This window comes from Pezoporus wallicus, unplaced genomic scaffold (assembly GCF_028554395.1).
Source record: "Pezoporus wallicus isolate ANWC-B61680 ecotype Strahan unplaced genomic scaffold, APGP_CSIRO_Pwel_v1 contig_3817, whole genome shotgun sequence".
NCBI lineage: Eukaryota > Metazoa > Chordata > Aves > Psittaciformes > Psittacidae > Pezoporus > Pezoporus wallicus.
Genome location: NW_026635157.1, coordinates 250,696 through 273,051, shown reverse-complemented (window position 1 = coordinate 273,051; position 22,356 = coordinate 250,696). Strand labels below are relative to the sequence as shown.

Sequence of the window (22,356 nt, the reverse complement as noted above, 5' to 3'; positions counted from 1 at the left end):
GTTTATTGCCCTACACTCACCCAAGCACCAGCAGTTTCAGCGACCACCATTCAGTGACACCAGGAGGAGCCCCCTGACACACCAGGTCCCTCCCAAATATTCATGCCTGGTGGCTCTTGCAAGCCAGGTTTCGCTCACGCGTTTGGGGCATTATTTTAGAAGAAAACGCTTTTCAAAGCCGGCTCGGACGCGCCCAGACCCAGGCCCAAGCCGACGCCCTCCGCCACTGGCGGGGAGGCCTGAGGGAGAAAAGAGGGGGCGGGACCCGTCTCCGGAGCGGGGCCACGGCGGCCCCGCCCGGCGGAGCTGTTCAGGGCGGCGGGTACTGAGCGCCGCCGCTCCGCAGCCGGGCGGGGTAGGCGCCTCCCCGCGCCGCGCTCGCGGGTGCCGGCGGGGGGAGCATCTCCCGCCGCTCCCGCTCTCTCCTGCGCGCCGCCGCCGCCTGGGGCCATGGCGGCGCTGGTGCTGGTGCTGCTGGCGGCGCTGGCCGGGCGGGCCGTGCTGCCAGGCGGGTGGTGCGCGGCGCCTCTGGCCGACCTGCGCTCGCAGATCTCGGGCGTGGAGTCGCTACTGGAGGAGTTTCGCCGGCAGCTGCAGCAGGAGGAGCCGGGACCACCAGCGGCGACGGCAGCAGGCGGCGGGGAGGTGTGCGGAGGCAGTAGCAGCTTTTCCGCCAGGCCCGACTCTATCATCCGCACCAAGGACTCCATCGCGGCCGGCGCCACCTTCCTGCGGGCCCCCGCCGGCGCGACGGCATGGCGGCAGTGCCTGGACGCCTGCTGCGCCGAGCCGCGCTGCACTCTGGCGGTGGTGCAGGAGCCCCCCCGGCCGCGGGGGACAGCGGCGGACCTGGGCTGCTACCTCTTCAACTGCACGCACCGAGGTCGCCCTGTCTGCCGCTTCGCCCCGCACCGCGGCTACAGCACCTACAGCCGCCGCCCCGCCGGCCTCGCCCCGCTGCCGGGTAAGGGATGGCTTCGCACCGGGGGGTGGCCGCGCAGGGCCCGAGAAGCGGCGGCCTCACGGCGGGGGGGGAAATGGCGGCCGGCAGCCCTCTGCACGCGGGGAGGGCAGGACCGGCGGCAGGGCCCGCTCTCCGCCGCCATTTGGTGCCCCCACGTAGTGGGAGAGGAGGGAAAACCTCTCGCGGGAGGAGAGGACGGGGAGCGCCGGCGGGACCCCTCCCTGAGGCGTCCCAGATGTTCCTGGAGTGCGAGTTGGGAAGAAGCCGGCCCTGCTACCGCTGACTCTTAGAGCCGTCGTGGTGCCGGTGGGCCTGCGGCTGGGAGCCGGCTGGTGGGACCAGAATGTTCACGGGCCCCGCACCTCCGACCGGGTGTTGGCGGCTGCGGGGTCCTGAGGGTGTTGGGCACCCTGGAAAGCGCGAAGTGCTGGGGCCGATTACGCCGCACCTGGCGCATAGCTTGAGAGCAAGCACAGGGCCGCCTTCCCGGGGGTGCTGTCCAAATGTTGTCAGCTAAGCGGTTACTCATTCGCTTAATTCAGATTTTTTCCTGCTTAAGAACTTGGGAGTTAGACTGAAGAAGACAAGGATGTAGCTGTATATAAGTATATATATCTATACTTAAACAGGGGAGATTTAGGTTAGATGTAAGGAAGAAGTTCTTTACTGTGAGGGTGGTGAGGCACTGGAACAGGTTGCCCAAGAAGTTGTGAATGCTCCATCCGTAGCAGTGTTCAAAGCCAGGCTGAACAGAGCCTTTGGCAACTGTCTTGTCTAGTGTGAGGTGTCCCTGCCCATGGCAGGGGGATTGAAAGCAGATGATCTTAAGGTCCTTTCCAACCCTAACTATTCTGTGATTCTATGATTCTGATATTGCACCAGTAGTCCGGAGGCAGCATGGAGACTGTATAACCGCATCTGGAATCTGGGCAACATCCAAAGCAGCAGTTTGTTCAACACTGAGGTGTATTTGAGAGCAATGTAATCCAGAGCAGGCAGCTGTAAAGAAAAATAAGTCTGAGTTTCTGAATATGGAGTCTGATTCCTAGCATCCACTCCAAAGAACTTACTCTCACTCTCGAAGCTCCTGTTGTTAAACAGTTGCACCTTAATTCAGTTTGTCTTAATTTCATTATCTTCTGTGGATGGTACTTCCCTAAATGTACTCTTACTGAAGGAAATTACTCACTGCATGAAGAAAACCTAATGGTGGCGTGAATGGACACTGTGGCGCCTGCTGTTGCTGTTCCCTTGGCAGGAGAGACCTCAGGTCTGAGGTCCGCTGGCCTTTGCGTATTTTATGAGAATGCCAATGGGGATCTCTTGGAAATAAGAGAGAGCAGGAGTTCTCTTTCTACAAGAAGTTACAAAGCCTACATACTTTTTGGAAAGTTCATTGACAGATGAACTAGACAGCTATAGGGAGGACCTTGAGCAGTGAAGATGAGGCAAGCTTAAGGTATCAGAAAACCCCAAGATATGATTTTGACATTTTCAACAGGCAAAGTATTAGTTCCACAACATTATTTATATATCAAGTTTTGGGTAAGTGTTTTATAACCCTGTATGAACTTGTAAGACAGAAGGTTTAAGGCTAGATTTTAAATCAAAGTCACAGAGAATTAGGCTTCTTTGAAAACCTTTCAGAGTACCTTCAAATGTCCATCATTTTGAGCTACCTTAATTCCATTAAAACCTGGCCCTAATGTAGAGTGTAGTGTCACAAAATATAGATAATATTATTGTTCAAATGTTACTTGACCTATTAGAAATCTTGAATTTCTTGAGTTTTTAAATTCAGGAATTCTTTAATGCCTTGCCTTTTTGGCAGCTTTTGTAACTTTCAGCACTGGGCTCACAAGACAATTTCAGTTCCTAATCTGCAAATTGTTCTGTATCCTGTTGAGTTTATTTAAGAGTCTGCCTTGTGGGTGATGGTGGTATTGGAAACGGAATTATGACTTCTTAATGCAATTATACTGGAGACAAAGCAAAGCCACAAAGGAGAATGAACTGTTATGCAAACATCTGTCAGCTGTGACATAAGCCAGGAGAGATAGAATTAAGATTGAATTATTTTGCTGTCTGATGTTATGTTACTGCTGTATTCTTGAATTACATTGAAAAATTAATCTGGACAACCGTGCATCATCACAGGACGATGAAGGCACACCTCCCTTATGTCGCCCCATGATTGAATTTAGGAAATTTAGGAAAGACCTTTTAATTTCAGGATTTTCTTTTACAAGAGGATCACATTTTACCTGGGTTTTGTTTCATTTTGTTTGTTTTTTTGTCAGAGTACTGTGGTGTTGAGCCTGCTGCTGTTTTCTTTTTGATAATGCCAAACCAATCCATAAATGTGGTGTCCTCATAATTCTGAAACACTTCTGAGCATTAGTATACAGTGATCTCTAGGGTGTTGTGGTTTCATTTATGTTAAGGATCTCCAGTAAATGAAAAATGATTGCATATTTAATTAATAACAGATCTGTATTTGTCAGATCAAGTGTATATCTGTATACTTCCAGAGCAGGCAGTGATGGGATCAATTTGTGAGACTGACCATTTCACTGTAAATCTAAGTGCTTCTCACCCAGTTTGTGATGGTTTGGCTGTGGATTTACTTTGCAATTCCAGGCAGTTTGTGCTGTGTTAACAGTGAAACCCCATATGCCTATAGTGAAGGAAGAGGAAATGGGGTTTGCCTTTGTTAGGCATATTTTTAAATTTTTGACATAGAAAGAAAGAGGACTTGAGTGCCTCACCAGAAATGTCTGCCTTCTGTGCTCCTCAGTAGTGGTGAGCAATGGGAGAGTTCAACAGTAAGGTGAGCTAGTATCAAAGACATTTAGGAATCAGCAGTGAAATAACCTTTATAACAAAGCCTTCATTCGGAAAACTAGCTGGCAGCTTCGTTACTGGCAGGCAAAGCCTGCATCATGATGGAGAAAGCAGAGTAAGTTAAGCCATTGGCATTCCCCCCAAAGAAAAAAGTGTTGTTCATAAAGTTGCAACTCCTTTTCTAGAAAGCGGACAGCTCCAGCATCTAAGTCTTGATCTGGTAAATCAGTTCCATATTGCTTATTTACATTCAACCTAAACAAAAGTTCAAAACAGAAGTTAAAAGGTGCTTTCTGAGCTTGATTTTTCTGCTATCCTGTGGCTCGTAGTCCTTTATTCCTGTGAGCAGTGATTGTACGTGGCTCTGGAGTATGCCTCCTTGCTTTTTTATGCTGACTTCTTAGCAGCAGATTTGGAGGTGTTTCGCTCACTGAGGGTAATGTATTCCATTGCCTGAAACTTTGCTATGGAAGAAGTGTCTTCAGCTCAATAGACTCTCTCCTCCCATGCCAGTTTTTTCTCTCTCAGGCCAGTTTTTTCTCATCCATAGCAAAGAGCAGGCATAAGTTTCTGTGACCTGCCCAAAATATGAGGTGACATTGCCATTGCAACTCAGACTGTGGAGTATAAAGTTAGTTTGGGAAGAGAATATTTTCACTGCTTAGGGCTTAGGAGAAGTGGGATTGTCTCTTCCCCTGGTGGGCATTGACCGAGTCATTTAAACCAGACAGGGGACATGAAACTCCTTCCAAGGTAAAAGTGGAAGAAGAATGGGCTGTGCTGTTTCAGATCCAGGTCGGTCTCTTTTTGACAGTGATTGGTGAAGTAAATAATGTGAAGACCGTGTGTAACTCATATGTACCAAACAAAAGTTGCCCTGGCACCATAAGGTTGGTGTTTATTAACAATGAGTTTCGGGGTTTTTTGCACCTAAACTTTGCTTTTTAAATGAAGTTGGTTTTGAGAGCTGAGCGCATACAAATTAGGCAAAGCTTCCTGTGCCAGCTGAATGAACAAGAACTGTTTCATACTTTCTATTATTAGCCCCTGTTTTCAGTTATTTGTACGTTTTACTAACTTAAGGCATTTGCCTTGAAGTTTTCTACGCCTTTCCTTCTACTGACAAAAACAAGAAATAGAAGGTTTGCTGTTCAGTCTCTGACAAAATATTGCCCCACTGCTCTGTTCCTTCAAGCAAGTTCTTAATACTGGAGAGGAGCATGTGCAAGGGGGAATCCCTGTGCTGATGTGGAAACACCTTTACTTTCCTGGTGCAGCTCTGCCCACACTGAGTGAAGTTACAGCCTCATGTTCAATAGATTTTTTTCTGAGCTTAACATCAACATCCTTTACAGAATATCCTTTGAGAGGTAAAAGAGCAGAATGCATTCTCACACTTCAGCAGGCCAGGAACATCCCATGCCCAGAGAAGGAATGACACCTGAGTAGGTAGCTGCAGAAAGATACAGTCTTGTGGCTAAATTTGTCAAATGCTGACTTGTAGAATGGATTTTATCTCTCTCTCTTCCCTGCATTGCCTGATGGTTGCAGAGCAGATATCTTAAACCACTTCTCACATGCCATATCACTTAATATATCATGAGGTTTGTTAGCCTGATCTGAAAACTTGTAGTCTGATTGGCAAAAGTACTTAGTACTCACAATTTTAATCAATAAGTATTGTACTTTGAATATAGCAAGATGCTACAAATCCTAAATAGTATGAAAATCAAACTTTGAATGTCTTAAATTCAGCACTTAAAATCAGCAGTCATTTCTGATGTTTTGTAATCAGTATGTACACTGCTTTGCCAGTCAGCTTTTGTTAAATATGTCTTTCACTCCTGTAAACGTGTATTATAAAAAGGTAGCTAAAAGCCTATGAAGTTATGCAGGGTGATGTAAAAGGTGTGCAGTAACTGCCATCTGAATATGTATGTAATTCATATTTAAATCCATTTTCATTTTCAGATTAAAAACTACACTGATGCTAACCGTGCTGTGTGTTGTGTTAGTGAAACACACATGTACATTTTATATAAAGTCACTTGACTTACCCTGATAAATAACAGAGCTTCTTTTTTTTTTATTCTAAAAGAATATGATGAGCCTCCACGGTGCAAGGCAGGACAAGATATTGTGCTGCAGTTGCCTGTCGACTGGGTGCTTCTGGATGGGCGAGAAAGTTCAGATGACCATGGAATTGTGCAGTATGAGTGGACCCTGCTGCAAGGTGACTCATCAGTTGAAATGAAGGTACACGTGCAATCTCACCCATGGCCAGTTACTTGCAGATTGATATGTTCATACTGTTTTAAATGTAGAACTAAAAATATTACTGAAATGGATATGGCGACCAGGCACCAACATTGGGATGAATGTAAAGCTTGAGCTTTCATAGAAGTATATTTCATAGAAGTATAGAGGAACCCAGGTTGGAAGGGACCTCAGAAGATTATCTGGTCCAAGCTTTTGTGGGACAAGGGGCCTAGATGGGATTATTTTACCTGTTCAAGCACATCTTAAAAACCTGCAGTGATGGGGACTGTACCATGATCCTGGGGGGTTTGTTCCAGTGAGTATTTCTAGAGGTTTATACAGTTCATCTGTACATAGGATGGCATGAGACAGCCAGCAGCTAACAAGCAGATGTTAATTACTGCATTTCAGCTCTGCTTTCACCATTGTTTGTGCTCACTGGACTTGGTTTTCAGCTTCTGTGATCCAGTTTAGAGACATCTCAGTAATTCAGTTACTAAAAGTAACAATGAATTTTCACCAACAGTCTTTTGTCAGTGCTTACGGAGAAACTGCAAAAAAAGTGTGATGTAAACCTTGTTATACTATTTTATTACATCCATACAATTTCTGCTTCAATTTGGCTTAATTATTAAAATTAATTAATTAATTAATTAAAATATTAACTTAAAATTAACCATCAGGAGAGGGATTCTCCATCCCACCTTTCTTTGTGAATGTTTTAGGAGCAGTAGAAAAGGAAGGAAAAAATGTCTCAAACCCATAGAGTTTACTCACAGTCTGTTCACAACCCACAGTATTCAGGGCACACTGGGAACTTCACCTAGAGAGGGACATGTAAAGGGGAGTAGGTGTGGACCACAGACTTTACTGTTGCTGAGGTGCTGCCGGTGGTTAGGAAGAGCTTTTCAAAAGCATTAGTTAAGCCAGTGCTGCATGCTTTTGAAAGTTGTGTATTCTACTGCAAGTTCCACATCTTTGAAAGGGTGACTGCGGTCAGCCAGTTCTGAGTGGCTTGAAGCTGCGCTGCAATTTGAAACTGTCATGTCAGAGACCACTGTGAGTTTCTTCAGCTTCATTTATTATTTTATTGTCTTGAAAGTAAAAGTTCAAAAGGCTTTGATAAGGAGTGTGAACAGAATAATACATAGAAAAGACTTGAACAAAGTCTTTTAAGTATAGTTGTGAGATATTATAGGTGTGATTTTATTTTTTTCTTCATACAGCCTTCATTTTCCGTCTTTAGTGCTTTAGTTGCTATGCTGATGTTACTGGATTTCATGTCATTTATTCTGAGCAAACAATACACGAATCCATAGCTACAAAGAAGAATGGTACTATGTTTAAATAAGATAAAAGGCAGGCATTGTGTTGCACTTACATACCAAAGAATAAATAGAAGGTAGAGGAGGGGGAAGGACTGCTATAAAGAGATCTTAACCACATTGTAGAAGGAAGCCAGTGGAAATTGTTTTTCTATTGTGACTGATTATTGCTTCTTAGATAATTTGCTTCTGAGATTGCTACCCATATGCTGTAGCTGTGCAGCTCTGTGACACTTAGGGGCAGTTATGGGGTGTTTGTTGTTTAGTGCTGATTATATGGAAATTTACTGTCTAGTTTGAGTCAGAGTTTGTAAGAACGCAGGTACCGCTGGGCATTCTTCAGGGCAGGGCAGAGATAAAAAGGAAAGCACAGAGCATGCCTGGAGGAGTGGCAGCGTATTCATAAGTCATGAATGCCATTCATAATGGCATTTCTCTGGCTCTGCACTGAGAAGAGAGCTGGACTCCATGACTCATGAGTTTTAAATACTATATTTGCTCTCCCAGCAGTCATGGTAAAGAGCAGCAGGTGCTTTTTAGAGCATATGTATCTCTGTAAAACACTAAAGAATAAAATTCTAAGGGGTCATGTACTCCATCAGGAGGTTATCAACAGCATGATCACATAACTGAGTGCATTCACATAAATAGAAAATGAAAGCAATTTCAGTTAGGAAATTCACTTACCAGAAGAGAAAAATGCATTTATCAATGCACCCTCATGTAAAGCTGTGTTTAGGACTATTACCATATTTATTGAAAACTGTTCCATTTTAGGTATGAAAAACAACTTTAAATAAGCAATCCAAAGTTCTTTATTGAATTTTCATTTTAATATTAGATGGATATATAGCCCTGTGTGCTTCCTTCGTAAAAAAACACTATATGTCCAATAAACTTGAGTGTTTTCTGTAGTTACTGTATGTGTTACTGAATTCACAGACAGCTGGAGTTATTTGTGACTGGTAATTGTCACAAGGTTAAAAAAGGTTCAACATTTGCACTCATCTTATACAAACTTACTTCTAAATGACTGTTATACTGGTAATGCCAGTTTGGTATCTGTTCTAAATTATCATTGTAAAAGTTATTTTATTAAGTTATTCAAGATCTAATCCAGTGTAAGTTGTTTCTGTATTTGTATCACATGACTTCCTGAAACCTAATGTTTAGGTCACTCACTATAGGTGAACTTATTTCTGGTTCCGAGCAAAGCATGGACATCCAGTGCTCGGCATGGAAAAATTCAGTTCAGCAATTTGTAAAAGTTGTAAGTGACTACATCAAATGTCATACTGGACAAAGGTGGGCAGTCTTATTCATAAAGCAGTGCTATCAATCACCTTATCATAAATCAATATATAGCAAAAGTAACTTCTTTGGATACATGTATACTGTCTACAGATTAATTTGACAGAGAACAAAATAGTATTTTACTGCATACCTTCTCAAATTGCATTCCCAGTTACTGACAATTCAAGCTAAATCTGTGTTTCCATTTATCATCCAGTGCTCAGGGAACTGAGTGTACAAAGGAAAGTTACATAAATCTTAGGCATGTTTATTTTTACACCTGGATGCAAAAAAAAAAATCAAAACATCACATGTTGATACGCATGCTTGAGTGGGCTGGCTACACTTAAGAGAGGTATTGAATCTGTATGAAAAGCATTATACAGAAATGAGCTCCCTAGTCCTACAAATTTACGGATGGATCCTCTATACCAGTGTGGGGTTTTTTTGCTGTTCTCTTTCATCAGGTACCACAACCAGGAACACTGAAACTGTCTCACATTCAGGAAGGAGCATATATTTTCCAGCTAACTGTGACAGACACCGCAGGTCAGCGGAGCTCTGACAACATCTCTGTGACCGTTCTGCCCATGGTTCATTCTGCAGTAGGTGAGAAAATGACGGGAGCCATTGCCTGTGTGACACCCGCGGTGTGGTATTCAGAGCAAGGGTCTTGATGGGGGCAGAAATCATAGTTCTAGTGTTTTAATAACTAGAAATCCATTTCTAGTGTTTTATTTTGCCCTTATTCATTACATGAGGACATCTCTTTCACCTTTGAATTGCTGTTTCAGAGTTAGGGGCAAGGAAGCATCGCTTGTTTGTTAGAGCAATAATACTTTCAAGCATTTAAATGTTCATCCTTGTATTGCTAATAAGCATGCAGGGTTGGAAAAATGAAATACTGACATATGTATCAGGCACATCGTAACAGTTCATTATATAGTCAGATGGTGCGTGCACCATGACAGGGCTTGTGTTATAGGGAAGACCCAGTTAAAATCAGTTAATAGTATGTGTGAGGCACAGACTCATAAGAATATCGATTTGCATCTGTAGTCTAAAAGATGAGATGGTTTCTTGTTTTCACATATTTAAGCTTTTCTGTGCAATGACTGTTACCAAAGCCTTGTTACTGAGGAAACTGAAGCTGGAATTGACCCATCAGTTTTAAACTCTGAGCTCAAGAATCGTGTAACAAGCGTAAAAGGTAGAAAGTAAAAGATTTCAGTGGCTGCCAATTCTGTAATGATTTCTAATTCTGTTGTAATTAGCAAGTTGGTAATACAGATCTGCCGCTTTGGCATAAAGTAAAAGTTATACAGCATCATCAGTATGTTCAGCTTAGCCAGTGAGAACTTTGCTCTCCACCAGTGCAATATCTCTATGTGAGAGAGTAGTCCCTATGGCAATAAATTTATATTACAAAAAAACAGCTACAAGTATGCTTAATAATGCCTTTATTCCAGTAATGGATGATTGAGTGGTATTCATTAATGTTTAATTCAGCTAAAGCAGCCAGAGAGGTTTTTTGGTTTATTTATTGGCTGCTTGCTGTGGTTGTCTGTGGTGTCTTTTGCATGGAACGCATAGAGAATGGGCTGCAGTTTTTCTTCTCGTTCCCTGAGTACGTTTGCAATTCAGATGCTACTGCTGGAATTAAACCAATGCCCAGTGCCTTAATGCATGCAAGAATTGTGTGATTATTAGTGCCAAAGATCAGGAGACGCATTTTCTAAGCGTGAATTTAGGAGTTTTGAACAGGTGCCTGTGTTCCTGCCATTCTTCCTTTGGCGTTGCACATGTTGGTACATAGCAGGTTAACAACCAAAAGCTGTGACTTCTTTATGCAAATCAATTTGCTATTACATTAACCAAACACTGAATTTGATAATACTCCACAAAGCAATGAACTACACTGCTGTTGGAAAGACAAAGGCACGAATGTAAACACTTGATGATTACAAGGTCAGAATGGGTTTCAGGAAAGGTATTAGTATGCAGATTGAACTGTCCAGGGACCTTCTCCATTTCCAGTGGAATGTAAATATTAAAGCAGGCAGCAATCAGTTCTTTCTGATGAAGATCCCTTGTGAGGCCTTGTGCTTTGTCCTGTTCTGGCATGTGCTGGATTGAAGCCAGTGGATTGCTGATGTAAATAAAGGATGAGCATTCTTTTAGTATTTTAATTAGGCTGCAGAAAACATACCATACAAGATCCCATGTAGTCCCTATGTGTGCATGTAAAATAACATATTGTCAGAAATACAGAATGGGTGTATAGTAGGAATTATATGTTGGAGAGATGCAGTTACAGCCATAGAGATTTCATTCATCTATTTTCAGGACTGTCCTGTGTCTTTTAAGCCTGGGCAGATCTCCTTTTAGCTCAGTCCAGCAGGGTTTAAGGTGCTGTAGGGGTGCTGCACGGGGTCTAAGGTGCAACAGCCTCCAGGTTGAGTATTCCTATAGTAAAGAGATTGCCAGAGTAGTGATGAGGGTGCCAGCTATTAGCTGTATTAGCTTCTATGTCAGTATAGCATCATATAGCTGAGCCTCGCCTTTCTTTAGCTTTCTACCTTCTTCATTGTCCTTCTTGACATAGCATGGTTTTGCTTTTTCCTTGGTGCTGCAGATTTTACTCTTTGACTCAGTATTTACTGCTTGGATTAGTGCTCCATCCCTGCCAGTGTTCAAGGCCAGGTTGGACAGCACCTTGAGCAACCTGGTCTAGTGGGAGGTATCCCTTCCCATGGCGCGGGAAGTTGGAACTAGATGATCTTAAGGTTCTTTCAGCCCAGACCAGTCTATGATTCTACTATTCTATTATTTCTGTTTTGGTAATTTGGTAATTGTTTCTCAACAGCCTGTGTCGGGGTTTGCTCTCGTTACCAGTTTATCTGTGATGATGGATGCTGCATTGACATCACATTTGCTTGCGATGGCGTGAGACAGTGTCCTGATGGATCAGATGAAACTTTCTGCCAGAACCGTAAGTGTGCCAGGCCACAGAAGATTGTGAAAGTAACTACAGCCTGAATGACCAAAGGGCAGTGGTGCCCTTTCTGTGGCTTGTATCCCTGAGAGAGGGAGCAGTCAGCTTGCTCCCACCACAGAGCCTTTTGTCGGAAGTAGCACATGGGATGGTTTAATGTGTGGATACAGCAGATGCTCAGAAATTAACTCCCTTTTCTTCAAGGCATACAAAAACTGTTAAAGGTCCCCAAATGGCAGATTTTGTGTTCTCATCGTTTAAAAAAATCAGTCCTTTACTTGCGTAATGATTTTAGAAACAAAGAGCCTGGTCTTGATCTGAAAGGGTGTCTCAGTTATGTACCTTGCTAGAATCTGAAACACTGGAATGTGAGCATGTAGGGGAACCAGTGTTTCATGAGTCATCCTCAATACGTGCCTCTGCTCAGCTAAGTGAACAGAAATCATTAGGGGTGAATTACTTCAATGGATAACCACTATTCCATTGTTATTTCAGTGCCTGGATTTCACTGTAGAGTTCATGGATATACTTTTGTGTAATAGCTGTCAGCAGGCGATTGGTAACTTGCTGTGTATCTACAAGTCACACTTCATCATGTATCTGAACCTGAGGAGGTTGTTTATCCTGCCTCAAGGCCCGTATCAGAAAGTCTCCATCAGAACACTACCATCCCCTTCAACTCTGTACAAAAAGTATGATTTTTGTTTCTGTTCACGTAGTCAGCCCAGGTCGAAAGACAGTGACACATGCAGCTCTTGGCACTACCCAGCAAAGGACTGTAGGACTGCCAGAAACCGCAGATGAAAACTCTGCAGAAATCACCCTGAAAGCCACTGCCAGAAATCAACCTCTTCTCTCAGTGGATGCAGACATGACAAACCAATCGCTTTCTCAGGGACCAAAGAAACAAATCAGTGGATTTGTGCCAGGTAAGAGTTGAAACGAATCAGTTTCAGTAAATCGTTCTCTTTAAAGAAAGAAAACATCTTGCACCTTGAGTTTATTTTAATTGTCTTTTGGTGCCTGGCTAAGAGTAAAAATTTGCAAATGTCACAAATACAGAAGCAGCTTGTAATAAAAGTAGGTATTGCTTTATAATTGTCATGGTTCTTACCCGGTGTGAAAGGAAAGCTGAAATGTAGGAATGCTAGGAAAAGAATAGTCTAAGGAACAAAACATGCAGTGAGCTAAACACAGATTCTGCCACAGGCTCAGCTGTGTAAGCTGATGTATAAAGCTCTTTAAATCTGCAGGGTGAGAGTAACTGCTTTTCTCCTGGTGCTAACCGAAGACTAATATTTTTCTTTCTTCTTCTGAAGTCAGACCTTGACTATTATGGGCACTTTTTCCTGAAGTATGTCTCCAGGGCAGAAGAAATCTTTCATCTCTATAGACAAGTCTTTGGTAAAAAGCAACTCCAAGTCCGCAGTACTCTCTGTAGTGTTTCTCCTCCATATTCTGTTGTGAGTCAGTGTGTAATGATTTAGTAAGGCAGTCACCAGCCCTTGCCTTGCTAAAGCTCCAGAAGCTGCAGTGAAATTGGTGTGTCTTTCAAAATTTCTGCTGGTGAATTAAAATGAGCAGAAATGACAGCTGAATAAAACCGTGTGCAAAGAGCATAATATGATTATGAGACCTCTCACTTTTATTTCTTCATGATTTACACTGATTCTTGCTCCCCAGGACACAGCTGTTTATAAACAGCTTTATTTTCTTGTTACAACAGAGCAGTGCTCAGTGCCCTCTGCTCCTGACTCATGTAAAGAGCACTGCCCTGGTTGGCAATGTGATGTTTCTTCAGATGCTTGTACTGCATCTGTGGAGACCCCAAAAGGAATGAAAACAACATTCTTAAAGGATTGGGCTGCCTCAGTGAATATGTAGGAACTGATAGTGAAATTCTCTCCCAAATGTTGCCCCCTCTTCTGGCAGTGTAGATGACCTCTGTGCTCCTTATTGGAATGACTTAAAATTCTGCTTCTTGCTCACATAGTCCCATGTGACACCTAATACAGGGCCACCCAAACTAAATATGAAATTGCCAAAGGGCATTGCAAGCTCCAATGGAAAGTCAACTGCTAAGCAGGTCTCAAAAGCCACTGGGCTTGTGAATCCAGAAGTAAAACCAGAACTGAGGTCACCAACTTTTGCAACCTATAATCAGAAGTTATAACTGGAAATGCACGCAAAAGCATGGCACTTCTGCACAGTCCTTTTCTGTGTTTACCCATCGTAGTGACTTACTTGCACCAGTCTTGCTCTCAAGGCTTGTGCACAGCAGTAGACAGTAAAAGAAAAAAAATTATAAAACTAAAATGAATGTAATGGGGCAGCAGTGATCAGTGAACTGCCAGCAGCTGCTCTAACCTTTTTCTGTTTTAGACAGAGGATTTTCAGCTGACCATGTCTGGGGTTTAATCCTTGGGGGTTTAATGTTGCTCTTTTGACAAGGCTTATCTGGAATTTAGTTTCAGTTAAATGATACTTAAGGATTTCCTTGTAGAATAGAAGGACCCAAGAGCCCAGTACTTTTAACCAGAAAAGCAGCAAACAGCTCAGTAAGTTTTTAAGTTACCTACAGACCAGTTCCAAAGGAGGTGCATGTGGTGGGACATGAAGGGGTGCTAGGTAGCAGGGTCCAAAGCCCAGCTGCCAAAATCTGATGCAGACACTTAAGCTCCACAGGAATCACAGGCTGTGTGTGAATGATTCCCAGAGGTCCAAAGAGGTTCAAGTCCTGCTCCACTGGCAAGCATCACAGTCTTTATGGATTTGAGGAGACAGGCATCTAACCTTTTCCTAAAACCCCACCCAGATCTCTCCATTACTGCCATCTCAAGGAGGTTACAGACCAAATCTAATAATTAGGTGCTACAAAAATGAGACATGGAAACACTGGAACAGTGCCATGAAGCCTGTCTGGAAAAGTGTTTAGGAGGGCAGTAATTGCTAGATAAGTTTTTGAGGAGAAGCAAGCAGCAGTGAATAGCCTCAGAAGTTCAGCAATTCCACTGGCAAAAATCCTGTTCTGGAGTGGTCTCCTGAGACAGTGGCACCTGCTGCTGGTGCCAACGCAGAGCCTGTGCCTCCAGGTCACACTGTAAAGGTCTTTGTTAGACCAAGATGATAATCTTGCTTGTTGGCCTAGAGTTGACCTTGCATGCATCCAGATACCTTTCTCCAAAGAAGCTCTCAAGCCCTGCTGCATGTTCCAGCACTGCTTCACTTGTAAATTAATATAACAAAAATAACAGTTGCAGCAAAGCACATTGGAGTGAGCAATGGGCTGGCTTTTAGCAGCAACAGCCAGTGTAGCAAACATGGTCAATGCAGACAGGTTCAGTTCACAAGTGAGATTTGCACTCCCCAGCATAGCCAACTCAAGCGTATAAATCACTGTAACAGCTTTGCATTCCCCTGGCACAGGGTCTCTGCCTCTCCCCAGCTGCCCATGCCAGCTGATGTGCAGTGCCACTCAGGGCTGGACAGCGTTTGACTGAGCGCCCAAGTCACCGTCATGGCTTTGCTGCAGAGGCATCAACAGCAGTAGCAATAACCTAGATCTCTGATTTAGGGTAGCTGGAAAAGGCTATAAATTGCAGTTTCCTAGGCATGGACTAGAAAATGAAGAGAAAGCGAAAATAAAATGAAACCCACATAACATGTTTAATGTCAGGCTCCTAAACCTGTTTGGGGAAATCTGTCTTTGTTTTCTACTTGGTAACGGGTAAGATGTTGAGTAGTATTGTGAGGATGGAGGCACGGACCCAGGAGTAGAGTGCAGGCTGGATCGTTTATTGAAAAGATGACATGATATTTATATGCTTCCAAGCAATTAGCCAAGCACATCTGTGTTTGCCTTGCAGTTACATCAGGTGAAAGTTCTATCTGATTTTCTTATTGACATCCTCTTTCCAGTTCCGACATCCTTGTTCCTTGCCAGTTCCAGCATCTTCCAAGTACCAGTCAGGGACAGGTCACTCTTAATTGCCAGCTGTAGTTCTTCCTTCTCATGGTCACTCTTAATTGCCAGCTGTAGTTTCTCCTTCCCGTGGTCTCTGACAGCTTTGATACATTCCAGCCCACACACAGTATTGACTCTGATAGCCCCTTCAGTCCTATTGACTCTGATAGCCCCTCCAGTCCTCTAAGAACAGCCACAAGTCATAACAAGACCCTTTAAGCTTCACTGAAAGGATTCTGTTACTCTTCAACCCTTCCACAATTTTCCTGCTAAGCTTCTCTCTACATTCAGATTTGTCTGCCAGATGTCTTTACAAGCAGTTGACTTAAATATTCCCTTTACTCAAATAGCAAGGAACCAAGTTTATAAAACAGGCATTCAGATCTAGCTGAGGCCTACAGAGTGGAGCAGCTATAAGAAGAGACGAGGCCTTTTGGGTACTTTCATAATAAAGACAAATATTCATTTAACTTTATTTAGGGAAGACAGGAGCAGAAAACAGCTGCTGATTTCAGTCTCAGTACATTCAGGTTATTTTGCACAGCTCTGATACCATAGAGGTACCTTAAATCCAGTACAATTTACACTTAGCATTTCCTTAAGTCCCCTTTACATGGCAGAACAACTTGAAGAGCCAGATGAGAGCAGGGGCTGTGGCTTGTTACAACGGCGTTTCCTAACACGTGAAGTTAGTGCACCCCTAGCCATAATGGCAGGGCAGTGCAGGCAGAGCCTGGGAGGCTGCATTGTGCCTTACACTGGGGACATCTGCACTAACCTCGTGCCAATATAAGTGAAACAATTTAAGCTTTAAGTAAGTCACATGTATTTGCTGCTGCCATTTGACAGGGGTGTGCCCTGCAGCCCTTTGGAGCTGGTGGTGGTGGGTGGGAGATACCAGTGGTATCGAGCTAATTCACTCGAACACTTCTTTAACACCCACCAGTAGGTGTAAACCCAATTACAACGTTTCACATTCATAGTTTACAGATCTTGTAGCATAGTGTGTTTCCACTGGCACTGCCTCAGTTGCGAGGGCTGCCAGCAAATGCATCACAGCACAAAGTGCCCTTCAATGTTTATGTTATTAATAAAAATCAAATACAGTCATTACATTTAAAAACATGGGTGTAGTTCTTTTTGTGAGGGTGTTGGTGGATTAAGCTGTCAGTCTTGCACAAAGCAACCCCATAGTCATAGGTGTAGGACTTCAGTGGGAGGGGAGGAGGACGGAGTCCCAGCTGAGTTACTCTATTTTTCCAAAGCAAAACTGCAGCTGCCTGCACTCCCAACATGAATGTTTCTTGGCAGCAAAGTATGATTTATCTATTCCTGTGTAGTTACAATGCTCTGCAATATCTTCGTACTACACAAAGCTGAAGAGACTCTAAGCCATCCTCTTTGAAATGTTCACTGCATGTATTCTGATGTCTTGCAAGTACTTAAGTTGATTTGGCGATTAAGGTGATTTGTGTAACCAGCCTATGCTTTACAAGTTTCAAGGGTAGAGGTCAACATAATTTGAAATGGCCTCATTTTCAACTATATGTGACTTCTTCAGTGATGTTTTAGCTCAGATTGGTCTATCCCCCATTATGGAAGTTTGGAAAGTGGAAAATGATCACAGAATCACAGAATCCTAACGGTTCGAAGGGACCTCAAAAGATCATCTAGTCCAACCCTCCTGCAAGAGCAGGGTAACCTAGAGTACATCACACAGGAACTTGTCCAACGTAGGAGACTCCACAACCCCCCTGGGCAACCTGTTCCAGGGCTCTGTCACTCTCACAGTAAAGAAATTTTTCCTGATGTTCACATGGAACCTCCTATGCTCCAGTTTACACCCATTGCCCCTTGTCCTATCACTGGACATCACTGAAAAAACCTAGCTCCATCATCCTGACACTCACCCTTTACATATTTGTAAACATCGATGAGGTCACCCCTCAGTCTCCTCCAAGCTAAAGAGTCCCAGCTCCCTCAGCCTCTCCTCATAAGAGAGATGTTCCATTCCCTTAATCATCTCTGTAGCTCTGCCCTGGACTCTTTCAAGCAATTCCCTGCCCTTCTTGAACTGTGGGGCCCAGAACTGGACACAGTATTCCAGATGCGGCCTCACCAAGGCAGAGTAGAGGGGGAGGAGAACCTCTCTTGACCTACTACCCACACCCTTTCTAATGCACCCTAGGGTGCCATTGGCCTTCTTGGCCACAAGGGCACATTGCTGGTTCATGGTCATCCTCCTATCCACCAGGACCGCCAGGTCCCTTTCCCCTTCACTACTGTCCAGCAGGTCAGCCCCCAACCTGTACTGGTACATGGGGTTGTTCTTCCCCAGATGCAAGACCCTACACTTGCCCGTGTTGAATTTCATCAAGTTCCTCTCCGCCCAACTCTCCAGCCTGTCCAGGTCTCGCTGAATGGCAACACAGCCCTCTGGTGTGTCAGCCACTCCTCCCAGTTTAGTATCATCAGCAAACTTGCTGAGGGTACATTCAGTTCCCTCATCCAGGTCATTGATGAAAATATTAAACAGCACTGGTCCCAGCACCGACCCCTGAGGGACTCCACCAGTCACAGACCTCCAGCTAGATTCTGCCCCATTGACCACAACTCTCTGCCTTCTTCCTTCCAACCAGTTCTTGATCCACCTCACTACCTGATCATCAAGCCCACATTTCCTTAGCTTATCTATGAGGATGCTGTGGGAGACAGTATCAAATGCCTTACTGAAATCAAGAAAAACCACATCTACCGCTGTACCATCATCCATCCACCTAGTTACTTGCTCATAGAAGGCTATAAGGTTGGTCAAACATGACTTCCCCTTGGTAAAGCCATGTTGGCTGCTCTTAATGACCCCCTCATCCTTGATATGCCTAGAGATGGTGTCAAGAATAAGTTGTTCCATCACCTTTCCAGGGATGGAGGTAAGGCTGACTGGTCTATAATTACCCGGGTCCTAAATGATCCCACGGTTTGCCATGCAAAGCTGAATTAACATTTTAGCTTCAATTTCACATTATTTCAAAATTCAAGTTATGCAATCAGAGTCAGAAGTCCTTAAACTATGGGGGGGGGGGGGAGGTCCCCCAAAATTTAAGCACTTTCACATTATTCAATTCTAGTGTCCTGTGGATAAGACTTCCTGAGTCACTGAACTGCAATATGCATTTATCCTGCTTGACTTTGTGCAGATAACAGTTCCTCAGGGAGAAGAACAGATGATAAAAATGGGAATGGCGTAATGGTGCCAAAGAGAGACCAGCTTGGAGGTAATCGTCCAGTCCCAGAAACAGGTAAGAATGACCATGTGAATTCATACTGAATTATGTTAGTTTTTCAGCCAGGTGCTGGAGATGCAGATACTATAGTCGGTAATTGAATAACATACCTCCATATTCTGAACTGTTCCTAACATACCAGATCAGACAGTTCAGTTTCACAGCAAGAGTTGCTCCAAATATTAGCAGCTAAGTGATAGATTGGCTGTATTTTTAAAGGGAAAAAAAAAATCATAATTTCTCTACCAATTTCTCACTGTATCCTTGTAGGTGCTGTGTTACCCTTAGCCTTAGGCTTGGCCATCACCGCTTTACTGCTGCTTATGGTTGCTTGCAGACTGCGTTTAGTGAGACAGAAGCTGAAAAAAGCTCGGCCCATTACATCTGAAGAGTCTGATTACCTCATTAATGGGATGTATCTCTAAACATGGGATTTAGGTCAGTTGTTCTCTCCCCTTTCTCCTCTGTCCATGAACCTCTGCCTCTATAAAAAAGGACCAAATCTTTTAGTTGAGTTTCAAGTATAGAAGAAGCCTGTGAGATGAGGAACATTTTATTCCCCTTCAGTGATAAATAAGAAACTGGGTAGGTGGCCATGCTCAGAGAAACAGAAGCATTCAGGATCCTGGAAATAGCCCCAGTTGGCTCTTGAGTAGAAGACACTGCAAGCTGGGGACTCCCCAAAGGGGATGAAGGGTGCCCTTGCCTTGTCAGGGTCCTGGCCATGGCAGAGCAGGCCCCAGGGCCAGGGCACCAGCACAGCCCCAGCCCAGCAGCCCCAGCCATGCCGGCCAAGGCACAGAAGGAAGCCTGTGCTGCCCTGCTCTGCCAGTGCTGCTGCCGCTGTGCTCCACCCTGGGGACCGGGACCCTCCAGACCAACGTGTTATTCACTGTCCAGCAGAGACTGATTTGTGTACCTTCCACCTGATGCACCGGGAGTATTGTCATTAAAGAATTCATCTTGGTTTGTTAATTAAAAGCAATCGCTACCGAAGCACCAGCTTTTGTAATGAAATTTGGGATATAAGGAACAAAGCATCTTTTTTTCATCAGTAGTTTAAACCTCTGTGCAGCTGACAGAGCCATGCTTACTAAATGCTAAAATGAAAAAACACAAGTCATTGGCAGATGAGCTTGGACTTACCAGTACCCGACAGCAGTTATGTGCAATCCCAGAGCCGTGTCTCTCCCTGGAGCTCAGGGCTTGCTCAGCCTCTTCCACGCCTGGCTCGGCACCCTTCATGACATGGGAGAACAGCACGCAGCGGCTTTTACCTGTGACACCGGAGTGTAGGATTCCTCCTGGTTATTCCATAACTCCCTGCAAAGCTTGGAAGCTTCGGTGACCTACCCTCACCCCAGCAAAATTCTCATAGAATTAGGAGCAAGTAATTGATATACGTGAGTGAACTTCAGATGTGTTAACAGTAAAACGTGTACAGTACATGTTATATATACATTTATATATACACACCGTGCTGTCTGTCTTGTTTGACTGTCCAAGGATGCCACATTCATCATGGGTCCCAATAAAACCAGAGTCAAATGAGGCATGCATCTTTTTGTATGTCGTCTTTTGTACTTCAGTACCTTCAAGTCAGCGAGAATATTGCCATGGTATACAGATAGTTCTTCAAGTTGCTCAGTCTTGATTACTTCATGTAAAATAGCTCTAATAAACCTATTTTATTCTTATATTTCTTTCATTGTCTTTATTTTCAGCTACCAGCTAAATTTTGTGCTACAAGACCATAGCGTGAGAGCAGACAGAAGTACATCTCTTCTTTCTGTGAAACAACCTTAAAAGAAGCTGCAGCATGTATGATGTTGCAGAGATATGTATGAGTTATTGAGATGTTCTGTTTTAGGAATACTGAGAAGAACAGGGCATCTACCTCCATGACCTGTCTCTTGAGTAGTACTTGAGCTGAATGACAGCAATGGCAGAGCTGGTGTGCTAACCACCCAGGGAATCCAGTTGCTGTGCTCCTTGCTCAGAGCCCTTCTGCCACATTAGGCAAAGTCTGGTTGTACTTCAGCATTACATTAGGTGCAGGAGACTTTCTGCTGATGCTGCCTGTTTCTAACTTGCAGAGCATGGCCTCTCTTCAATCCTAGCCTACAGCAGGCATGGCAAATAGCACAAGATCCAAAAGATTACGTTTTAAATACAGCCTCCTAGGAAGCACGCACTGCTCAGCTGGTTGGGATGTTGTTTCCCATCATTGAAATTTGAGGTTTTGGTTAAATATCTAATTCTCCTTCATCATCTTATGATAGCAGCAAGAAAAGTAGTCTTTTCTCACTGTCCCTGTAGTGCTCCTATTACTAAAACCCCAGCCTGCAGCCAGCAGGAGAACAAAAGGTTTGGTTGTGTTCTGGGCAGGATCACAGCGAGATACTACATGGAGCATAAGCCAGCCAGTACAGCCATGCTGCAAGAAGCTGCTCAGCTTTCTAGTCACTTTACCCAACAGCATGTTGGCTGTGTTGTTATGCTGCTGCAAGGGGAATCAACCTTTGTGGGTTTTGCATATGACACAGTCAAGGATAAATATGTTCAAGCAGAGCTGGAGCCAGAGCAGCAGCCAAGTGTATCACAGGAGTCCAGCTGTCACTATGTTATAGTTGCCACAGTCTTCGCAGGGACTTTTTTCCAGGAGAGGAGATGGTGACAGTTGCTGCTGTGCAGACCACCCACCTGAGGCTCGTGGCCTCTCATGTACCTGCACACACCACAGCTGGACTGAAATGAAAAAGAAGTTTGCACCTTTCCAGAAAGCCTGGGCATCATCAGCTACATGAAGAGCAAGACAAAGGTAGCATAACAACAGATGGGCTTGGCAGGCTCCTGCAGTTCATACACAGTGGTCTTAATAACGTGGGTTTTCAATTCTGGGCCGCTCATTACAGGAAAGACACTGAGGTGCTGGAGTGCATCCAGAGAAGGGCAACAAAGTTGGTGAAGGGCCTGAAGCACAAGTCTTACAAGGAACTGCTGAGGGAACAGGGGTTGTTTGATCTGGAGAAAAAAAGGCTCAGGTGGACCTAAACACTCATGTACCTATCCACAGATCAGGGAATCTGCTCAGCCCACTTATTTTTACTGCCAACATGCTTTAGATAGATGAGCAGGGAATACTGATTGCTCTGGTAGCACTTACCTGTGGATACTGCTCCTCTGTGTATTAGGAGAGGTCATTACAGTTTGTTTTGTCAGTGTTATTTTAATAGTGACCAAGATCAAGATATATTTTGGTGAGATCACTTTTTGTATTTTTATTTGTTTTGCCCTTCAGACCAATTTACGTACATTTAAGGGTACAAATTATTTCAGAGCAACAAGCAGTGCTTACCTGAGTTTAATCCATAATTAGAAGTCAGTTTTTTTTCTGTAATGGGGGTTGCTTGCTGCCCACTTTTGCA

The 22,356-nt window shown here is 43.9% G+C and overlaps 1 protein-coding gene across 1 annotated transcript; it reads left to right on the top strand.

Moving 5' to 3' along the window:
* Positions 1 to 364: 364 nt before the first annotated feature.
* Positions 365 to 20,625, top strand: LRP11 (LDL receptor related protein 11). The gene is made up of 8 exons (XM_057405647.1): positions 365 to 964; positions 2,548 to 2,550; positions 5,907 to 6,064; positions 9,153 to 9,294; positions 11,552 to 11,677; positions 12,400 to 12,609; positions 18,842 to 18,943; positions 19,199 to 20,625. The coding sequence occupies exons 1-8, from the start codon at positions 451 to 453 to the stop codon at positions 19,351 to 19,353; spliced, it is 1,410 nt and encodes a 469-aa protein (XP_057261630.1). The 5' UTR covers positions 365 to 450; the 3' UTR covers positions 19,354 to 20,625.
* The last annotated feature ends 1,731 nt before the right edge of the window (positions 20,626 to 22,356 follow it).